Source organism: Sinohyriopsis cumingii, chromosome 15, assembly GCF_028554795.1.
Source record: "Sinohyriopsis cumingii isolate HCF-2022 chromosome 15, ASM2855479v2, whole genome shotgun sequence".
Lineage (NCBI taxonomy): Eukaryota > Metazoa > Mollusca > Bivalvia > Unionida > Unionidae > Sinohyriopsis > Sinohyriopsis cumingii.
Window position 1 is genome coordinate 47608407 of NC_142975.1, and position 22391 is coordinate 47630797.

Below are 22391 nucleotides of genomic sequence, written 5' to 3' on the forward strand. Positions count from 1 at the left end.
ACTCGACTGGAATTATGTAATGGAATCAAAGAGTCTCAAATGTTCTGCAATAAAAAGACGCGTGCCTTGCAGCAATCAATGAATGCTGCCAAGCAAGGAATTTTCTGTAGGGCATGACATTCTGGTATAAAGGTTCTTCTAACTACATGCAGAATAGTTTTAACTGATATGCTATTGTTGATGCATCTTATATAAAACTGAAACACTGACACAAGAGACAAATAATAAACAAACCTTCGATAGTCATGTTAGATCTATGTATTTTCTTGGACAACGAATTAAAAGATTTGTCAGAATCGTATGTCAGTTGATGTCATGACAACGTAAACTGAATATAACATTTTACAGGAAAAGGAAGATACTACACAGACCATTGTATCTCAGAGGGATCTGGAGGAGTTCTTTTTTTATCTTTTCAGTAATTTGTTTCTACCATGTAATGGAAAATAGTTTTCTCCTCACTGTGTCCATTTGCCTCAATTTCGTTGGCGCGAAAACTTCAAAACTTATTAAATACGACAAAACTTTGAATCTATTGTTTATCTGTCGTGCGTCTGTCCACATTAACTAAGGTGTTTAAAAAGCAAAGTTGTATACTTTATTTACATTTATTTCAACATATTAAAGTTCTACAAATAGTTTTTAAATAGTTTTCAGAGGATACGTTATATCATTCAATTGTTGTTTTCAGACGATACGTTATTTGTATCGATTGTTGTTTTTAGACGGATACGGTATAGGATCGATGTTGTAGGTATCGATTGATGTTTTCAGGCGACACGTTATTGGTATAGATTATTGTTTTCAGATTCTATGCTATAGATATCGATTGTTGTTTTCAGACGATGCGTTATAGGTCGAGGCCTGAAGAAACAAGACGACTTTCTCATTTCTCGGTCTTCAACTTTTCAACGTGAACAAAATGTCAAGACATTTTAGAGCTATGATGTGTGAGAATATCGGAAGCGAAACACATCAATTACTAAATCTTGATGTCGTTCGAGAGCTTCATGAAAGCGGAAAAGAAACTATAACCACACCGACAATGATAACATCACCATCTGAATCACGGATACAATTTTTTAAAATATTAGAATATACAGTAATAATAAAGACCTTGAAGTGACACTAGCTAGCGCCCAGTCCACTGCCTCTCCGTAAATCTACCGGAAATCAGCGACGGTACAAGGGTTCGAGGTGCCTAGGGGCAATGTTCTTAAGTGACGACCTTTTTTTTGCTATAAAGAATAGTCTTTATTCAATTACCAACCTCCCACCAACATCCAAATTCCCTCTTAAATATCAACTTTGTGAAGAACTGCTTCCATTATTCTAGGGTGAAATACACCACAATAATTTCAACTGCAATAGAACAACAACAACAACAAAACAGAAAAAAACCGACGGAACCACCTTCGTCCGGTGCCCGATACAAGTGTCCTCTCCCAATTCCCCCCCCCCCCTGCGCCATCACTGCCCCAAATATAACATCTGCTCTGGTGATGACTGTATGAATGAAGAAATTGTGGACAAAAGTGGGATGTGAACATTCGATGAAATTTTATTTATACACAGAAATGGGAAACGAATTTCCCCCGAATGTAACTAAAGGTAGTTGATCAGCAATGAAAAATCTTTATGGCTCAAGCTCCAAAAACAAAAAGAACGTACAGTGTCAAATGCACATACTACAAAGAATGGATGCAGGCAACTTGACTGACGGTTTTGATAAATTATAGACAAAGCACAAGAATGGAGCAAGGGGAATTAATAGATGGATCAGACAAATCGATCTTCATTTTCAGGTAATGTGAGAAAGATACGCAGCTTGGCCGGTCTTTGTCTGCCAAAACGCTGCTTCATTTGCGTGACAACTGAATGGAGAAAAAAATTGGATTTTCTTCATTGTGAATGTAGTGGTAAGATATTTATTGCCTTATATCCGCCTGTACGTATGTATCAAGCTTGTTGTCTCCTGTCTGCCTGTTCGTATGTATCAAGCTTGTTGTCTCCTGTCTGCCTGTACGTATGTCTCAAGCTTTTTGACTGCTCCTGTGACTAAGTAGTAAAAGCGTCTGCATCGGATGCGGGAGGTCGCGGGTTCGAACCATGGTCGAGTCATATCAAAGACTTATACAAATGGTACTGGCAACATCCTAGCTTGGCGCTCAACATTACGATGTTAGTGTTAGGACTGGTCGGCCTGGCGTCAGGATAATATGACTAGGTGGGACATGATGTGGAATGATGCTCAATGCTAGACATCATTATGAACTGCCACACTGCATCGTAGCGATATCACTGAAAAATGTTTAAGCTTGGTTAAAAATTCAAATCAATCACACACACACACACACACACACATGCGCGCGCGTGCGTTTTCTCCTGTCTGCCTTGACTTACGCCTCAAGCATGTTAGCAGTATTTCGTAGCAACCACTTCAACCCAGAGAAATAAAACTGAACGCTTAACCAAATGTACTTATTGATGAACTGGTTCATTTTTCATATTCATTCCAAACATTTACAATTTGTATCACTTGTTTTTCAATTCTGTTTTGACTTAGATTTCGGGCACATGGTCATTGGAGTGCTAAGAAATGTCATGACATATGGAATTTAATTATCCTGATTAATGCGCATGTCATGATTTATTAGGATTTACTTCCTGTTGCATGATGTGTTTTGTATGCACATTACACGAAAACTGTCAAGTCTTGTTTTGATAGGTGCTGCATTTAGTTCATTTTAAGTTCCTTTTATTACATTATGATCTGACTGTAGTACATACGGTAGGATAAAGTTATTCCATGTTATTTAAAATACGACCAATTACCTTACCAAGCTCATTGCATTTAGTAGCTACGAATTATTCTTATACATTTACTTCGGAAATACTCGCGAATCAATTCTATACCGTTTACCGGTGCCACACCGTTGCAATGAAAAACAAAGGGCAAAGCTGTGAAAATCCGAATATTTATATCAGAGCTAATTTAAAGTTGTTTTTAAATGCCCGTCGCATTTTTATTTATTTAGGTACTAGTAGATAAAAAACGTGCTTCATTTAATCACTAACGTCTACTCATGTATATAGGTTTGGACCTCCTTCACGAGAAAAACAGAAAAGCATGCCAACAAACATTATACGGTTGTCCCTGTGATACCTTATCAATACAAAACTTGACCTATTTCTTGAAAATCGATTATAAACATATTCTTTGATCTTGGGGGATCGATTAAGAGGGTAAATAAATAGTCCTCCAGCTCCATTGTTAAAAGGATCAATATTTAAGCAATGTTAATTAAAATATATATATAACTTGTTCTTGAGGACCGACTACAATTAACAGTCGTATACTCTTATGCCAAACGCTAACAAACGCTGACCATCGTACTAATGAACACCAGGCAAGGGGATATTAGCTATAACAAATGTTTCAAAGTTTCTCCAACAAGCGTAAATTGTTTGTTGGCTTAAAGGGCAATTTTAAACATGATAGCTATATTATGCTAAGAAATGGGATGCACGTGCCTTTCGTAAGGACAAGTTGACCTTCGTGGGTATCGAACCAGAAATTTCGAAATATGTCTTCTCTCCTCTTTTCTCGAATATAAGAGCGCCAGGACCAGAACATTTCGACCACCATGGTCAGAATAACTTCTACAAAATGCGAATGTATCCCCACTATACTGCAATGATGTCATGCGCCGCCGCCCCTCCTTTCGTTTACAAAAATAAAATTTTTCGGTTAAAGACTCTCTCTTCCGTGCTGATCTTCCAAACCCTGTACCAGCAAAGAAATAGTTCTTATCTCAAATATTAAAGTAATTATACAAAAATATAAGATTTAAAAAAGTTTTCAGCAGCGATTTTCATTAGGCTCATCATGATTCAACCCACTTTGTCTCTTAAACTTGGTAATCTCTGAAATATAACGAGCGAACTTTTCACATTCATTGAAGGTGGCGCTAGTAATACGCAGATGTGTGAAATCGAGAATAGTGATAGCTCCTATATTCGTTTTACAACTTTATCCATCCCAGAAGGATCCCAACAAGCCCACCAATCCCTTTTGAAAACTCACGTCAACGTCATGTGCAAATGGTTCTACATTATGCATATGAAACGCTTACGTCAATTATTGAACGAATTCACTCTAATTACGACATGGATAGACCATATCATATCTGCTCCATTACATATACTGAATGGAGAACTTGGAAGATTACAAATATGTATGACTATATATCTTAGAATAATAACATTTGGGGGAAATATAATCAAAGAAAAAGACGCAAATCAATAACGTGCAAAGTTTTATGTAGGCTGCACAGGAATAGTAGACTATGTAGAAAAGAAAAGGCGTGTATTAAAATATTTAGAGCAAACGTTGTTTCAGGTTTATATCAAATAATCAAAGTTTCTACAACAGAGCCACATGTTACGGCTTAAATTATACATAATTCTAAAGGAGGAATGTATAATATTTTCAAAACTTATTTCATTGTGTTTCTCAATTGTTTAAAAATATTGCCATGTAAAGAGCGAAAACGTTGGACCTCAAACTGTAGGTTGCTTTTAGAGATAGAAGACAGATTGAAGGTTTTCGAAAAGAAGTAAATACAAACTAATATTGGAAACAAATTTCATTGCTTTTAAAATGCTTAATTTTCTTACACTTTTACATGCAGAAATATATATATATATATATATATATATATATATATATATATATATATATATATATATATATATATATATATATATATATATACCAAAATCTGCATCACAAAAGGCTGTAACAGCGTTAAGTTATACGACCTGTTTTAACTTAGAAGTTAGAAGCTGTTAAGTAATATTAATATAACTTGATAAGTTGTAGTTGTCTGTACACGAAAGGCTGATAACATTTCTCAAGTAATCTTTACGTATATAATTACATAAATTAGAACAACCGATGGACCTTGTCCACACGTATGTGGCTGCAACTGTTGTTTTTTTTTTAAATGTACGTCTCATGTAATTACTACATTGACCTGACCGTAAACAAAGTTGAGCTTTTTGTAAATGTTACTTGATACAATCCATTGTTTTTATTATTTCTTTGTACTTTAAGAGAATTAGCACTTAAATTTCGTTCACAATCGTAAAAAAGCTGTTGTCTTGTACTCATTTTAGTGTACGGATCTTCTTGAAAAACGAGTAGCTGTGACCATTTTTGAAATACGGCCCAAACTCGATCTGATATGGATACACCCTGAATGAAATCTTTACGGTACGTAACCCTTAAATGGGTCTAACGTAAGACTAGAATCAGTCCATCGTTTAATGTTTGCTTTTTTGTTTTACATTCAACGATACTGAAATCTTTATTCCAATAAAAAGATCAAAGAATGTATTGTACTACATATAAAATTATCAGAGTGAGTATATAACATTGTTGTGTAATTCTTAAAATGCCAGGATCACATAAATACTGTAGAATGATGAAATGTAGGGCCTAACAAAGTCTTCAATACCCTAGATAATGACGCTGTAGGAAAACAGGTCGCCACCCCGAAATATCAAATTTCTGAAAGTTTCTCAAGATTACTCATAAAAGTGACAAACAGTCGACTGAAATACTGTGACCATAAACAAACGAACAATGGGTCTAGTAACAGTTAGGTGCCGACTCCGCTGTTTCGACGTGTGAAGACTGTTAGTCTGTCATAAAATCAAGCCGTACTACAGGAAAATATAAATAAACGTCCATGAAAGTTACTGCCAGCGTTAGAAATACAAACTTGAGACACTGAATGAACATAGAAAAAGAAAAAGAGGAAAAGGAAGAGGATGAACCACAACAGCAAATGCAAACACTACTTGAAGTAACTTTAATTCCTTCGTCATTATAAAAATAACAAAGATTTCAGTGTCAGTTAAAAGTTAGTCACGCAGAGATTTAAAAAAACATATATTGCAATGATCACACTGTGAATTGTTTCTGGAGCTCGCTATATACCAAACAGTTTTCATTAATACGGTTATCGAATATCAAAATATAACTCCATTTTCTTACTCTATTACATTTAATTCGGTTTTTAAAAACATATAAAGTTAAATGTGTCTATTTCATTTCGATGATATCTTTGATTGTATATTTAAAGTATTTTACTCATTACCATATCACTTGTACCTATAAAAGAATTTAACACCTTTAGCTTCTTATCTTTTAGAAGTATATCTTGACATTTATTTGGAAGGATTTTTTACACTACATTATTAATTCACTTTTTCCTTTGCGTTTATAGAGCTTAACTTTTAACCGGCACAATATAGCCAGAAGTGTGCTTTTGTGTGCAGTCGTATAATTGAGAAACCGTACCATATTAAATTCTAATCAGAGCTCGAATGACTTATTAGGGATAAAATTAAATTTGGTTTTGAGTATCTACGCCGTTAAAGCTTGTATTATCTTTTTCATTAGTGTTTTATGAATCTGAAGCGAGCGTGTTCTCCAGTTGGAACTGTCATACATGAAAATAGCATGTAGTGCATCTAGGTGAAAATGTTTCCAATCCAAACGTTTAATATTTGTCCTCACAAAAGGAGGTGGGGTGCGGTGACATCGTTGATAAATATGTATACTACTGCATCATATTCGTGCAATATTTCCTGAATATACTTTAAAACACAATGCAAACAATACTAAGCACAGCATCAAAACATGTTCTGATGGAATCTCTTATTTTTACCGTTTTGGGACAATTTTGGGCGGGAGTGGGATGGGGAGAAAGAGTGCACACAATTAATTGAAACAAGACAAATAGGACTACCAAAAGGTGCACAAAATGCCGGTAAAATAACTCCAATATTTTGATGAACTTGAGTGTATCTAAATGAAAAGGTAATTAAGCAAATGTAACAAATGGTTCTTGGACATTTTTAAATTGTTGTGATCGAGATATGTCGACTCGTACACGTTGTTTTGGCGATCAAACTCCGAGCTGTTTGCAGCCAGGACCGTATCTTTGGCGGCAAAGTTTTGACAGATGCATCGAGGCCAATCCGGGATCAACATATCCAACGCAAATAATGATAATCACTAGGGAAGTATAAACTAAAAAACCTCATTTACTTCGGAGCTTACGTCATGCTAGGCTTCAAAAGTGTGATAAATCACATATACAACGGCATTCTGTTATGTGATGTTTGGTCCCATGCTAAGAATGTGGGTCGTATTGACAGATTGTAGCTAGTTCGGATTTTTAGTATTTACCTGTGTAAATAGAACCAAACTGAAGTGTAAATATTCCCAGGTATTCTGTATTTTAAAAATAATCGTATACCTTGCAAGACTACATACTCCACGTTTTCGCAAGAACAATATGCGTGGTGATGACGTAAAAATACAAATTAATGGAGTAAGGACTCTGAGTTACTCAAACCTTGTTTGTCTTTAGAACGTTCTTGTTATACGTGCGAGATTATTTTTCAAGTTCAGGAGCAAGACTTACAAAAACATATAAAAATGATGTGTCCCTCGCCTCGTTCCATTGAATCTTTTGACCTTTCCTTTGAAAATTTAACCTCATTTGGTATTCATTTCCTTGCAGTGAGTAGCACATTTTATGACTATCTGAAAGGCTTCATGATCTTGAAGTCCGTTGTTGCGGAGGGGGGTGGGGGTGGGAATAAGGATTTATTTCGTGACCTACACCATGAAGATACACGTATGACGTAAGACCCAACACACATTCTGCATAAAAGCAACACACATATCTGTACCAAGTTTCGTCCTTCTGTATTTAACAAATATAGTGTTATAAGGAAAAACATAAATAAATAAATAAATAAATAAATAAATAAATATAATGCCGACGTATGACCTTGATTCTGAAGGTCGGACTTTACATATGGTATGCATCATCAGCCCAAAACGTTTATTCAAGTTTATTTTTGAAGGCATGCTAGTTAAAATGTGAAAAAGAACGTTTCATGAACGGACAGACGAACTAACCGACAGATGGGCGAACCAAACCCATATTATCCTCTTTTATCACGCACACACGCATGCACATATGAATACACACACGAATACACACACACACACATACACACACACACACACACACACGGAATGGCGTAACCGATAATGTCCGCTTTTTCACTCACACCCTAGAAGAAAGAAAAAAAACAATATAAAAAAAATTACAGGGTACGAAGCAACATCAATTAGCTGTCAGACAGCTACAGTCTCGATGACAGCCAAGTTACGCGTTTAGCGGAAGGAAATATCAAATTTTATATCAAATGTTTTAAATCTTTGTTAACCCTGTTTTCATCCATTACAATTTAGAAATTTAATTCTTAGACTTCAGAGTTCAAATCATAATTTAGCGACAGAGTCATTCGACATTATTATTTGGAATGTCCGATAGAATCTGCTTATATTGTGAAAATAATGGTTTCAAACTTTTAGAAGATAAAACTCAGTTTTTCTGTAATATGCAACGCACACGAGGATCTCAGATAAAAATATTTATATAAAAGACAGTCTAATAACTTTTCATTCTGACACAAGCAAGTCACAATTAACTATTCTTAAGTATAATAGTACAAAAGACTTATGATAAAATATTAAATTGAAGAGATAGTGACAACATAGTTCCAAATCAATGGCAAAACCAAGACAGTACGTGGACAAGGATAAAATACGACCCAGAATATATCACAGTGTCGTGTTATTCAATCGAACTATTCAATACGGACAATGTAGCATAATAATTACATATGATTGCCTACTGAAAACACAAAACGTGTTCTAAAATCATATATTGTGTTCATAAAATTTCCTTTGAGCAAACTAAAGGGTATAGATAATAAATAGCAGATGGTAAGATCAAAGTAAACCAAATGATATATGTAATTGTTTTGCCTTATGGATGCCACGTAGACAATATCAGGTGATATTGGCACACATTCCGGTCTCTAATTAATTGTGAAACGGTGGAATACATACTACAATGAAGCAGCTCGACTGTAGTAGTTGAACCATTATTGTCAGACAGATTAAATATTGTTCAATAATAACCATGTTACATGAGTACTAGTAGCTGTTGGCATCAATAGTGAAAATAAAAGAAAAAATGGTGAGTTTATAATGTGGATGAAATAATCTCATGTAACGCGTTATCGCCATACATATGTGTATGGAACACTCTGATGTAACGCTTTATCGCCATGAGAAATGTGTATGAAACACTCTGATGTAACGCCTTATCGCCATGAGAAATGTGTATGAAACACTCTGATGTAACGTCTTATCGCTATGACAAATGTGTATGAAACACTCTGATGTAACGCCTTATCACCATGACAAATGTGTATGAAACACTCTGATGTAACGCCTTATCACCATGACAAATGTGTATGAAACACTCTGATGTAACGCCTTATCGCCATGAGAAATGCCCAATTCAAATATTTATATCACCTCATTATAGCTTCTGCAGTAAGTGGCACTAAAGAAGACAACTGATTGATTGGGTTTTAATGGCACATCAGCACATCAAGGCAGATGACCCGAACCGGTCTGGGGTGGATTCCAAGCGGCGACTTAGTGATTGTACATCCAACACATTAATCTCTGAACACCTTGATTCCCTAAAGAAGAAGAAGAAGAAGAAGAAGAAGAAGAAAAAGATGAAGCAGTAGAAAAAGAAGAAGGTGGAGGAGGAAGAGGAAAGGAGGAGGAGGAGAGACTTATGGCAGAATTCGATTCTATGCATATATGGCTTTAATGTTACGGAAGGGATGACCGTTTGATGAATATGCCTGCTTTAAAATATTTTATTTCAATTGAAAATCGATAGACAGTACACCCTAGAAACAAGTGGCACATTAATTCAAGATAACTTGTACTTGACTGTACCTTGACTTTTTACAATAACATGATGCCACTTTGAATCGTACCAATATTTTCTACCCCATATTCCATCTTGATTCTCGATCTTTACAAAAACTTAATACAATAAGCAGACATGAAATTGTGGAGAATTGTTTTCAGATGTGAAAATTTTGTAAAAAATAGTATTTCCTCTATTCTATATGATTAACGACTTATTTCAAAATATAATCTCACGATTTGAATGAAATCAAAATTGTAATCAGTGAATAGAGATATAAGAAATTTTTAAAATTGTGATGATTAGGTTAAATACAATATTTGTTTCAAAGATCTTATAGGCTGACAGAGTGGTCTAAAGCACTCGTCTTTAGTGATTATTGCCTTCTCATCTTTATCCGCGTGGGTTCGAATCTCGAGCTCGGCCAGTGTGGGTAAATGAGAAAGCTGCCAGTAGTTTTTCGTGGGTTCGTGGTTCTTACCGGGATTTTCCCGGAATATTCCTCTAGCAGTTATACTAGCCGCCATATCATGTGCAGAAAAATGGCGTTAAACCCACAACTTGGATCTTAGACAGATCCTCTGTTATCTGTCAAGATATCTGAGTTTGTACCAATTCACGTGACTTATAAATAATTAGCGTCAATGATCTATATCCCTCCTAAACCTTTTAAAATTTATCTATAGCATACACACGCAAAATATTAACGGAAACAAGACACATCAAACTACAAAGATAATGAAATCGACCACATTGATAAAAAGGGCATGCGTGACAGAATAGTGGATGTCATAAAAACTTGGAACTTTTTCAAACCCACGGTTTATAAGCAATATTCGTATCTATACTTGAATGCTCTGACGAGTCGAGTCGCTGGAAAATATTTATCATACAGGTTCAAGATCCATTTTCAGGTAGGTCAACAAAAATGGTTTACTTAGGTGGCAGCAAGAGTTGTATGTTGAAATTGCTAACATCTGTAAATTCCAAACTATTTGAAACAAAATTCTGGAAATTGGGAAACATATTTTGTTTTCTCTTGTTTCATTTTGTTGCTGTTCCCCCCCCCCCCCGTAAAAATATATCTGGTAATGGAGTTAGAGAATTTGTAGAGATAGATTATTGTAATTTACCTCTTCAAATAAACGGATATCGAATTCAGTTTGGGGGACTAAGCCAATAATGAAGTGATATGTATTTTTTGTGGCTCATGGACTTCTGTGTTAAAAACAGTCACCATCACGTTAAAATGAAACTAATGTACATTTCTGAAGGCCATAATCTAGATTCCATAGTCAATATTTTATAAATCTTTTTTTTAATATATAATGCAGATGAGTAATGGAACATTTGGTTTCAGGTGATGCCAGCATAAATCTAATTGTTTATCGTACCAGTGATATGTACACGTGACCCCTTCATATACTAATAGTTTACTGTACCAGTGATTTACCTTTGCGCACCTATGCTTACATCACAGTAATCACACGACTGATAATTAAAACACTGAAGGGCATTTAAAACAACAATTTTAGGTCAGACTTTAACAGCACCGATTGGCTACACCATGTCAAGAAAATGGGAGTCACACGTCTTTTACAACAACAAAACACATATAGCTAGCTTATCGTGAGCTGAAAAAAGGGTGTTTACCTACAAAAGCAAGTATCCACACATAAAATTGGATCTGCACTCTCAGTATGTAGTCTTATGTAACGACGTGTTACCGAGTGAGTTATGGCCACCATCAAAACATGAATGACCGTCATGATCTTTTACAGAGTGAACTAATATTTTGCAAAGATAATACAACGGAACTGGAGACGAATCAGAAACAAAAGGCAGTAACATTGTTTACTTGTCTGTTATAACATCAATTGACCGACAAATCCTAAAGGGGCTTTATTAAAAACTTGTTAACAAAAGCATGCAAATAAGAACACGAATACATAAAAGAAAAAAAAAATGAAAAGAACGATGTCAAAAAATGAAAAGAACGATGTCAAAAAATTGAAAAGTAAGTCTATATAGTTGTACTTTCCTGAAAGATAGGCGTGTGTGTGTGAGAGAGATTTTAATGTACCTTTAACAATTTTAGGCTTAATGAAACGATGTCTGCAGTGTGGCAGCTGATAGCGATTTCTAGCTATGGGGCATCATGTCCCACACAGTCACATTATTCTGACATTAGGCTTACCACTCCTAATACAAACCTCTTAATGCTGAGCGCTAAGAGAAACAGCTGCGAGTACCATCTTGTTTTTGAATTTTCGGTAATCGAACCCGCATCCGAGGCGGACGCTCTAACCACTTAGGCCACCGGAGCGGTGGAAAGCCGTGCAGATGAAACAAAATCGTACTCATTTCTATCCAACACTTCGTCCACTTTTGACAAAGATAAAAATGAATGGCGAAAACTGAAGATTGGCAGAGGGCATTAGAAAAGGACCATCTGAGGCTTCTGACTTCCTGCATCGTCATCTTATTAAGGAGACGTTGATAGAATGATATGGATAATGGGAATAATTATTTACTAACTAGTTACCTGGAGTAATAGACAACACTGTGTTCAGTTAGGTATTTACTAAAATGAGTACTTATACGTCACTAAGGTGAACAACATATTGATATATATTATAGTCAACTATAGTGAACATATTAATTAATGGAATTTCTGTTTACCAAGAACACTAACCCCTAAATAATGCTGACGATTATACATTAATTTCTTTTCATAAGAATCTGTAACTACTTACACCAATACTTGAATGAGAAAGTGTGCTGCTATAAATCACATGGTTTCAGGACAATCAGATGAACGATAATCCAGATAAATTCAATAGCTTAGAAATTATGGATAGAAAAGTTATGAAAAAAACGGACTTTGTTTTGGGGATATCGTGATTACATGTGAAGAATCTGCAAAGCTTTCTACGGGTTGAAAGTGACTAGCTTTCTACGGGTTGAAGGTGACTACCTTTCTATGGGTTGAAAGTGACTAGCTTTCTACGGGTTGAAGGTGACTACCTTTCTATGGGTTGAAAGTGACTATCTATCTACGGGTTGAGGGTGACTATCTTTCTACGGGTTGAAGGTGACTAGCTTTCTACGGGTTGAAAGTGACAAGCTTTCTACGGGTTGAAAGTGACTAGCTTTCTATGGGTGGAAATTGACTAGCTTTTTACGGATTGAAATTGACTAGCTTTCTACGGGTTGAAAGTGACTAGCTTTCTACGGGTTGAAGGTGACTAGCTTTCAACGGGTTGAAAGTGACTAGCTTTCTATGGGTTGAAAGTGACTAGCTTTCTATGGGTTGAAAGTGACTAGCTTTCTACGGGTTGAAATTGACTAGCTTTCTACGGTTGAAAGTGACTAGCTTTCTACGGGTTGAAAATGACTAGCTTTCTACGGGTTGAAATTGACTAGCTTTCTACGGGTTGAAAGTGACTAGATTCTACGGGTTGAAGGTGACTAGCTTTCTACGGGTTGAAAGTGACTAGCTTTCTACGGGTTGAAAGTGACTAGCTTTCTACGGGTTGAAAGTGACTAGCTTTCTACGGGTTGAAAGTGACTACCTATTGAAGCGTGATAAAATTGTTTTAGTAATCTGCAAGAAATCTTCACAACAAATAGGTGTACTAGAATTGGATATTATCTGACAATAGAGTGTGGAAAACCATACACCATGCATTGATCACGGCAAATGTAAAAAAATAAATGCACTGAATCGGATTGGACGCCAGTGGGTACAAAACCATATACAATGCCTCTATCATTTCAATTTTAGTGGACACCAGAAAGTACAAAACCCATCTACAATGCCTTTATCATTTCCATTTTATTGGACACCAGAGGGTACAAAATCCATCTATAAAGCCTCTATCATTTCCATTTTATTGGACACTAGAGGGTACAAAACCCATCGACAATGCTTTATCATTTCCATTTTACTGGATACCAAAGGGTACAAATCCCATCTACAATGCCTTTCTCATTTCCATTTTTTGGTCCCATGATGTAACTTTGTAGTGGCCAAAATAGTACTCATAATTCGGAGCACTCGAATCTGCGTATCAAGATAACAATGAGAAATACGATTAAAAAAGCAAACACATCTACAATGCGATGTACAAAGGCTTCTTCATATGTATGTTGAAACCTCTAAGATTTCATTTGGCATCAGCCCCCCCCCCCGCAAATCGTATCCAAAACTGGACTTTAATATATTTTTAAGTATGTCAATATGCTTGCAATACAAAGCGCCTGAAATCTCAAGCATTATATAACATTAAGGCATTATAAAACTGTAAGGCATTATAAAACAGTAAGGCGTTATAGAACAGTCAGGCACTATAGAACAGTCAGGCATTATAGAACAGTAAGGCATTATAGAACATTAAGGCATTATAGAACATTAAGGCATTATAAAACAGTCAGGCATTATAGAACAGTCAGGCATTATAGAACATTAAGGCATTATAGAACAGTAAGGCATTATAAAACAGTCAGATAGTATAGAACAGTCAGGCATTATAGATCAGTGAGGCATTATAAACCAGTCAGGCATTATAGAGAAGTCAGGCATTATAAAACAGTAAGGCATTATTTAAGTCAGGCCTTATAAAAGAGTCACGCATTATAGAACAGTCGGGCATTATAGAACAGTAAGGCATTATAAAACAGTAAGGCATTATAGAACAGTCAGGCATTATAGAACAGTAAGGCATTATAAAAACAGAAGGCATTATAAAACAGTCAAGCATTATAGAACAGTCAGGCATTATAGAACAGTAAGGCATTATTGAACAGTGAGACATTATAGAACAGTCAGGCCTTATAAACGCAGTCAGGCATTATAGAACAGTCAGGCATTATAAAATCAGTTTCAGTTCAGCTGCAGCACGCAACATTTGTATGGGACTAACATTTAAATAATGCAAGAACAGTTGCTTCTTTTAACGACTTTAAGAATTTTATGAAACTAGAGGATTACAATAAAAGCAAATGTGCAATGTACAAAAAGTTTTGTTGAAGTCATTCATATATATATATATATATATATATATATATATATATATATATATATATATATATATATATATATATATATATATATATAGAGAGAGAGAGAGAGAGAGAGAGAGAGAGAGAGAGAGACACACACACATACACACACACAGAGCAGGGTACATTCCATGTTTATCAATGACAAGTGACAAAGTGACGATAAGTGTCATGTCTTTATGGGTACATTCCATGTGTATCAATGACAAGCGACAAAGTGACGCTGAACGTCATGTCTTTATGGGTACATTCCATGATACTTCAAGTTTTAGGAAGGTATATGAGCTTTCTCATCACCAAGAGGTCGGTATGCAAATGAAAAGTCATTTTTAATAAATATTACCCCTTTATAAAATCATCATGTCAACATGAAAACAATGAGGTCATCAGTTCTAATGACTACAGCAGTCAGATATTTGACAGTTGTTGGATGATACACTTCTAACCTATGACAGAATTAATTCTATTTTGCGCTCTTCAAAATTTCGATACATTCGCAAAAATATGAATAATTCTAAAACTATATTTGGAACTGGAGTCATTTGGTGTTAGTTCTGATCTGACACCATCTTACAGTCATTATCACATCGACATCGGCATAATTTATGAACGTAACTATCCCATTAAATTAGGTATTCGTTGTCTACAGGAAAAAGTGAACCATATGCAGTTCCTTTATCGACTTTTTTAAACTTGGGGATTTCTCTGCAGAGAACAACCTTTGTGACATACACTCGTGGCATTGTAGGCAGTCTTGCAGGTTGAACTCTACTTACCCTATATTATCATTATTTCTTCATTCCCAACGTCACTTTCGTCTTGCATAGTTAAACATGTCGTCGACGATACAAGGGAAATATATTTCAATTTGTTACAGAGGAGGATGATTTTTATGGTATTTTGTTTCAAAGATGTTCTTTATTGATAAAAATGTATTCCAAATTTTTTAAAGAAATATTTTGACTAGTGATACATTTTTGGGCAGTGTATTTTTTTAAATCAGCTTTTGAATAACTAGTCAGTGAAGCGTGACAATATCGTCATTGACAATATAGTTTCACAGATATATGTTATAGATGATAACTAAATACAAAACTATTATGTCCTCGATAAATTTATTCTTTGGTCTAGATTATTCATTTGTTAATTCTGAAGGAAAAAGAAAGATATTTCGCTTAAATTCAACATGAAGAAGAATGTATATAGCGTTATTAGAGGTGAAACAAAACACCCCCCCCACACACATGACACCCCCCCCACACACACACACATGAACTAAAGTATTTTTTCATATCAATGATTTGACTTAGTCTGCTGGACAAAATACACAGGCTTCAATGTAAATCGATGTGCGTTTTTCTGATTGGAGTTTTATAAAACCACGTAAGTATTAGTTTCGTTTAATCAGTCTTTTTGGAGGGCCGGTTGCTCAACTAATATCAACCAGATGTTCGTGTGACTTTGAGAAATCTAAGCCAAGTGAAAGTCTGGTAAAGTTCTTCATAACTGATTATTGTCGAGATATGTCTGTCCTTGTTCTTTCTTCTTCTCTGTTCGAACAATTCACTAGTTTTATCGTTTGGTTTATGTGTGTCATTGCGATGTCGTTATGCACTTCAGAGTCAGTAGACCGCAATGACGATAAAACGGAAATGGCGATAAAATGGACAATGCGTGCCACCCTGTCCAATAAGCAAGCCTGCTAAATTGCAAGATTTTCGCGCATTATGTGAAAAGCTATACTGTGTGTACATGTGTTCTGTGGTAGGTACAGAATCTAAACAATAATAAGAAAACTGAGCATGTATGTATTATATGTGTTGTTTTGTTTTACACCATGAACACCGACGAGATTGTAAACTAATTTGCGACTTGCCAGATTTTAGGTAGGTATCCGATCTTACGATGTTTTCCAAAACCGATCACTGCCATTTAGGCATTATGGAAGTGCAGAGTAGAAGCAAGATTTACCGATCTTCGAAATCAAAGATTTGACACCCGAAGTTGTTATCGTGCAAAAACTACTTATCTCCGTTTTGTCAACGGAAGGGCTCCAATTAGCTTGTGCAATTTTACGTTGTTCAAAAACAAATTAAAACGCTTTTACAAGGAATTTTATTTAGTTCAGATTACAATCAAGACACGTATCAGATTGATATAGACGAGTCATTACAACAGAAAACACAGCAAAGTGGCAAGTATTATGTCAGACTCGTAACATAACATACCGATTGGAATACCACTCGGCCATTCCTGTCGGCTTGTAAAACATAGGATGTAATTAGTGACCATTGAGAACTATGTTCTCAACTACTTTCAGTTATTTGGAACAACATGGCGATGCTAGGAGATAAAGTCACAATCGAACTAACTTTGACTTCTGCTGTCGTAACATACGTGGTACACTTTGCTAGTGGCGAATATCAAAATACACAAAATTGATTATCTATTCATACAATTACTTCCGATGTTATTTCATGACCTGACAGAAATGGCAGGGCGATGTCCTGACTGATAACATAGGTGTCTGCCAAGCTGGTCCGCGTAGGGATAATATGCAAAATTTGATAGTAAATCGTCAGATAATGGGTATGCTTCGAGTTGAACGTAATAATCATTTGGAAAGATGTTCACCAGACCCTCACTTTCGCTGACAACTGCGTCACACTTCCGGTGTTTATTAGACACCAGATAACGATCCTCCTCCATCTTTAGTTTAAGTACTGCAAATGCGTACATCTTTTCCCATGATGCACTGCATCTATGTGAATGTACCAACCAATCGCTACATTTCAGAGACAAAATTCCAAACTATCTGTTATGGAAACGTCTTTACTGTTGTGCGAATTAGGTCAATAACTAAACAATCAAGAAAACCAAGTTTAAATAGTTACCAGCCTATGATACTAGCTTGCTAATTTATGACTATACCAGCGAAATCCTAATATGGCGTATTTCTCTCCGAGTCATTCGAAGATCAAATAACACAATTTATTCTGCATGCAAGGTCGTTGTAAAAGATAACAATAATATCCGACCATTTGAGTTATTGCAGCGACGGTACCGCTGACCATACGACCTTGAATAATTAATCAGAAGTATGTAAGTTTTTAAAACAAATGACGATTCTATTTGAATGATGATTGACTGAATTAAATTGGTGCGTCATGATTGAAATATTTCATGATAAACATTGATTACTCGGAGGATTATATACAGATCAATACTCGTACAAGTCATTACAGGGACTTTGGTAATGAAGAAATTCCACATCTAAATGCCAATCAATACTTGCATTCTGATTTATCTTGACCCAGGTGAATGGGAAGCCATTAAATACCACCAGAGACTTATCTATATTAAATAAGTAATAATTTCAAAAGCCGAAATCGGTAATATATTCATGCTTTTGAATAAGGTGTGAATAATTTACTAATTTCATGTATACACACATACATACATACGTCTTCACGAAGTTATGCGTGTTTTAATATATAATCACAAGCTGTCCTATCAGAGGCGGTGTTAGGAGTACGCGGGGCCTAGGGCCGACCATGACCGCGCGGGGCCAGAGTATCGTTATCTCGATTGGTATGCTACTGCAAACACTGATTATGTCTAGACTAGACCAACTTTCGCTATTTGCGTGCATTACGTGCGGCCTGTGTTAGCGTTTCCAATTTATCGGAGAATATAGCTTGACAAACTCATAAGGACAACCTTAGGCGTGAAGCGCGGGGCCCCCTCAAGAGCGGGGCCTGGGGCGGTCGCCCCACTTGCCACCCCCAAACGCCGGTCCTGTGTCCTATACACTTGGCGAAACTATTTTAAAATCACAATTCTGAAGAAGGCGAAACACAATACCTTATATTAAATTGCATTATCCCATTTCTTTCTGCCTGTAAATATGTGTTTCGAGATTTGACAGACATATTTGTGTATAGTATAATACAGACGAGGCTGTGCTCGTCTGAGGTTAAAGAGTCTTTCTTCTGTTACTCATCTTCATGGCTACATGTAGTTTCATATTTATTTTCATTTGTTTTCACTCTTGCTCTCTTTCATATGAACAGTGTCGCTGTTTTTATGATAGTGAAGGTATTTGTGATTTATTGCAATGAAAGATGAAATTGGCATTTGGCAAACACAATACAAATATTGCTATTTTGTAGAAACGTGTCCTTGAAAATGTACACTTTTTACCTGTTTTTTTTTCTTACCGGCGTATAAATTGCAAATAAATTTCTCAAACATCCTGTATTTGGTTTGAAAAATATAATTTTCACGCATGTATATGTGTAAAATTATAACACAGTCCATTTATTAAATTTTCAGTCCTGCTATAACAGTTGTGCTACTAAATCTTATGCATGTAACAGCTTTAGCAGAATCTGTTTAAATCAAACACAAATTCAACTGCGTTCATATGAATAGAACAGAATAAATAATCAAAGATTAATCTTGTCACCAGGCCACATGAAGTCAATCTCTCCGCAATTAAAGTGAATTTAATGCACGCTAATTACTTATGAAATCTTGCGCCATTGGTACATGCCATGCAAACTAAACGGTCCATGAAATCTATTGGTTCTGCATTATTAGTAATTCACTCTAAACAAAAGTCATTACAAATTAAAAGAATTTTGTGGCTGTTAATTTTTCACTTTTTTCAAAGGCTGACTGCAATAAATATTAGCAGTTGTTGTTGTTGTTGCTGTGGGGTTTTTCAGCACACGATAGGCTATACATGGCGGCCAGTATTAATGGTGGAGGAAGAACCCGGGAAAACCCTGGAAAGAACCACCGACCCACGAGAAGCTACCGGCAAGCTTTCTCACATACCCACACTAGCTGAATCCGAGACTCGAACCGGCGCAGACAGAGGTGAGATGGCAGTGATCCGTAACGGAGAGCGCTTTAGACCACTCGGTCAATCGGGGCGCCTTCAAGATTAGCAGAAAGACGTACTACGGTAATTAGCTACAGGTTACGTTTTGTTTTTGGATTTGTTTGACACTGCATATGGAGGAGAAATTTTCTCCGGGGAAAGGTGCGTTTATGGAGAGAGAACCGGGCAGGTATTTTGTATATGAACAACCGGGTTGCAAAAGCTGAACGCATTGTTTGCTTGTCTGTCTTTTTCTTGGTAACCAATTTTATATGTAAAATGTAAATATATTTCTATTAAACGATCCTGCTGTCGTAAAAGAACGGCCTGTATCAGAAGAACACATGTACATACTGTATTCTTGACATATACTCGAGGATACATCAGGTATCTAACATTTTTGCAATCGTGTTTCAGTTCAAAGAAATGGCTACTGAAATATTATTGATCACAGTGGTGCTCTGATAAAGCTGGGAGAGGGAATGGGGAGGGGCATTTAAAATTCTGGAGTCGTAAGTGCAGATGGATGTATTGATGTTATTCGGGTAAATGACGACGATAATGCCAAGGAGATGAAAAGGAGTAGTGAAAAGCCTTCGTTATCTTTGATAGATCACAATTCAAAAACAATTGGCCCCATGTTACTCTTACAGACTAACCATCTAACATTTCAAGTATATAACAAACTAAATTAGCTATTATGAAAGGAAGTAGGAAGGTCATAGCGGGCAAAACGTTGTGATAAAGTAACAGTCAGAGAATCACACATACATACACACATATATATATATATATATATATATATATATATATATATATATATATATATATATATATATATATATATATATATATATATATATATAGATAGATAGATAGGCACATACATACATACATACATACATACACACACAGGTAGATATATAGATAGGCAGATAGATAGGTACATACATACATACATACATACATACATATGAAAATAGTTACGTAAATACGTACATACATACATATGAATGCATGCGTGCGTACGTAAGTACGTACGCACATATATACATATAAAAGCTAAAAGAAATAATGTAATATATTAAAACGGTGGAATGGAGAGAGAGAGAGAGAGAGAGAGAGAGACAGACAGACAGAGACAGAGACAGAGAGAAGACATGCAGTCATATCGATGGATGTATAGATTAATGAACCTACCTCTTCTAGCTCTTATTTTCGGTGGGGTTGGTGCCCTTTTCTTCAAACCTTCTCGAAATTCCAAAAGAGACTTTTTCTTTTTGACCTTGTCCTTTTTTATTTCTTGTGCATGATGCTGAAAACCAGGTGGTCTCACATAGATTGGTCCACTTGCTGTGCTACTTCCACTTGGAGAAGCAACGTTTTCATAATCATGGTCATGTTCGTATGCATCATATGCCAATTTCTGTTGCAAAGTAGGGGAGAGAGGTCGTCCTCTTGACTCGCTCTTAATAAGACCATGGTTTAGGTCCAGTTTTAAAGAACTATGAGGGGTCACATTTGTCTCGTACCTGGGGCTTATCCTGGACCCCAAGGATGCTCTTGGAGACGCTTGGGGCAATGCCTCTCCATCTGATGACGAGTCTTCGTCGCTCGTCGTGACTATTAGGGGTCCAGATGGTCCCCTTTTGCCGCTTGTGAGTTTTAATGGGGGAGGTAATGAGGATGTCATATCTAATTTTTCACTTTATCCGGTCATTAAAGAATTTCACATATCCAACGTATATGCCGTATGACCACTTTGGTAATCACACATTTAATGAGCCGTCTGCCCTCTGTAAAATGTCATCACCTGACGGTAGTTCTGCGATACCATTTAAATGTCGACAACTTTCTTAAATATCAAATTATTACGACGAGTTGAACAATTAAAGTAATCCTGTAATCACTGAAATTTCCTACACTTTACAACACAATGAATATAGCATCTGGTAAAACTAGAGTTTAATAATTTAAATGTTCAAGCCCCCTGTCACCTCACGTCTCCGTTCTGTGCCAACATTCATGCTGAGGCAACGTGATTTCTGCACTGTAATTGCGGTGCTGCAAGAACAGACACGAACAATTCAGTCACCATTGAATCTACCTATATAGCACTCGCAAGGTTGGTTAATATTTGAACGATAAGTTCTGAATTGGTACACCACCATACCGTATTCATTGGATCGAATTAACGTCACAAAACTACCATTGTTCTCAGACAAACAGACAGGCATGTGTATAATCATATCGCCATATTTTCACCGCTGTTGATACCAATAATGCCGTAACTATGCGTTGTTATCGTGTTCAACCGATCACCGTTGTAAGAGCGCACCCGATTGGCAGATTGCTCCTTTTCGCGTCAAATATTTACAGGTGTATTGTTTACTTTCTATTTATAGTGCATATCGACTTACACGGCAAATTCAGTTTGCCCGAATCGTTAACCGGTACATACGCAACAAACATTATCGGTTTAATGTCACTGCGTGGTAATGGTATATCCAAACTGTGGGTAAAATGATAAAAATCAAATGTAGAGG

At 36.1% G+C, this 22391-nt stretch overlaps 1 protein-coding gene across 1 annotated transcript in view; it reads right to left on the reverse strand.

Moving 5' to 3' along the window:
* LOC149781747 (uncharacterized) overlaps nucleotides 1-22134 on the reverse strand; it is a 51724-nt gene extending 29590 nt beyond the window's left edge. The window contains exon 1 of the mRNA XM_089935870.1: nucleotides 21046-22134. Coding sequence (XP_089791996.1) covers nucleotides 21046-21538 — 493 coding nt within the window. The 5' untranslated portion in view covers nucleotides 21539-22134. The remainder of the gene's footprint in view (nucleotides 1-21045) is intronic.
* Nucleotides 22135-22391: the final 257 nt, after the last annotated feature.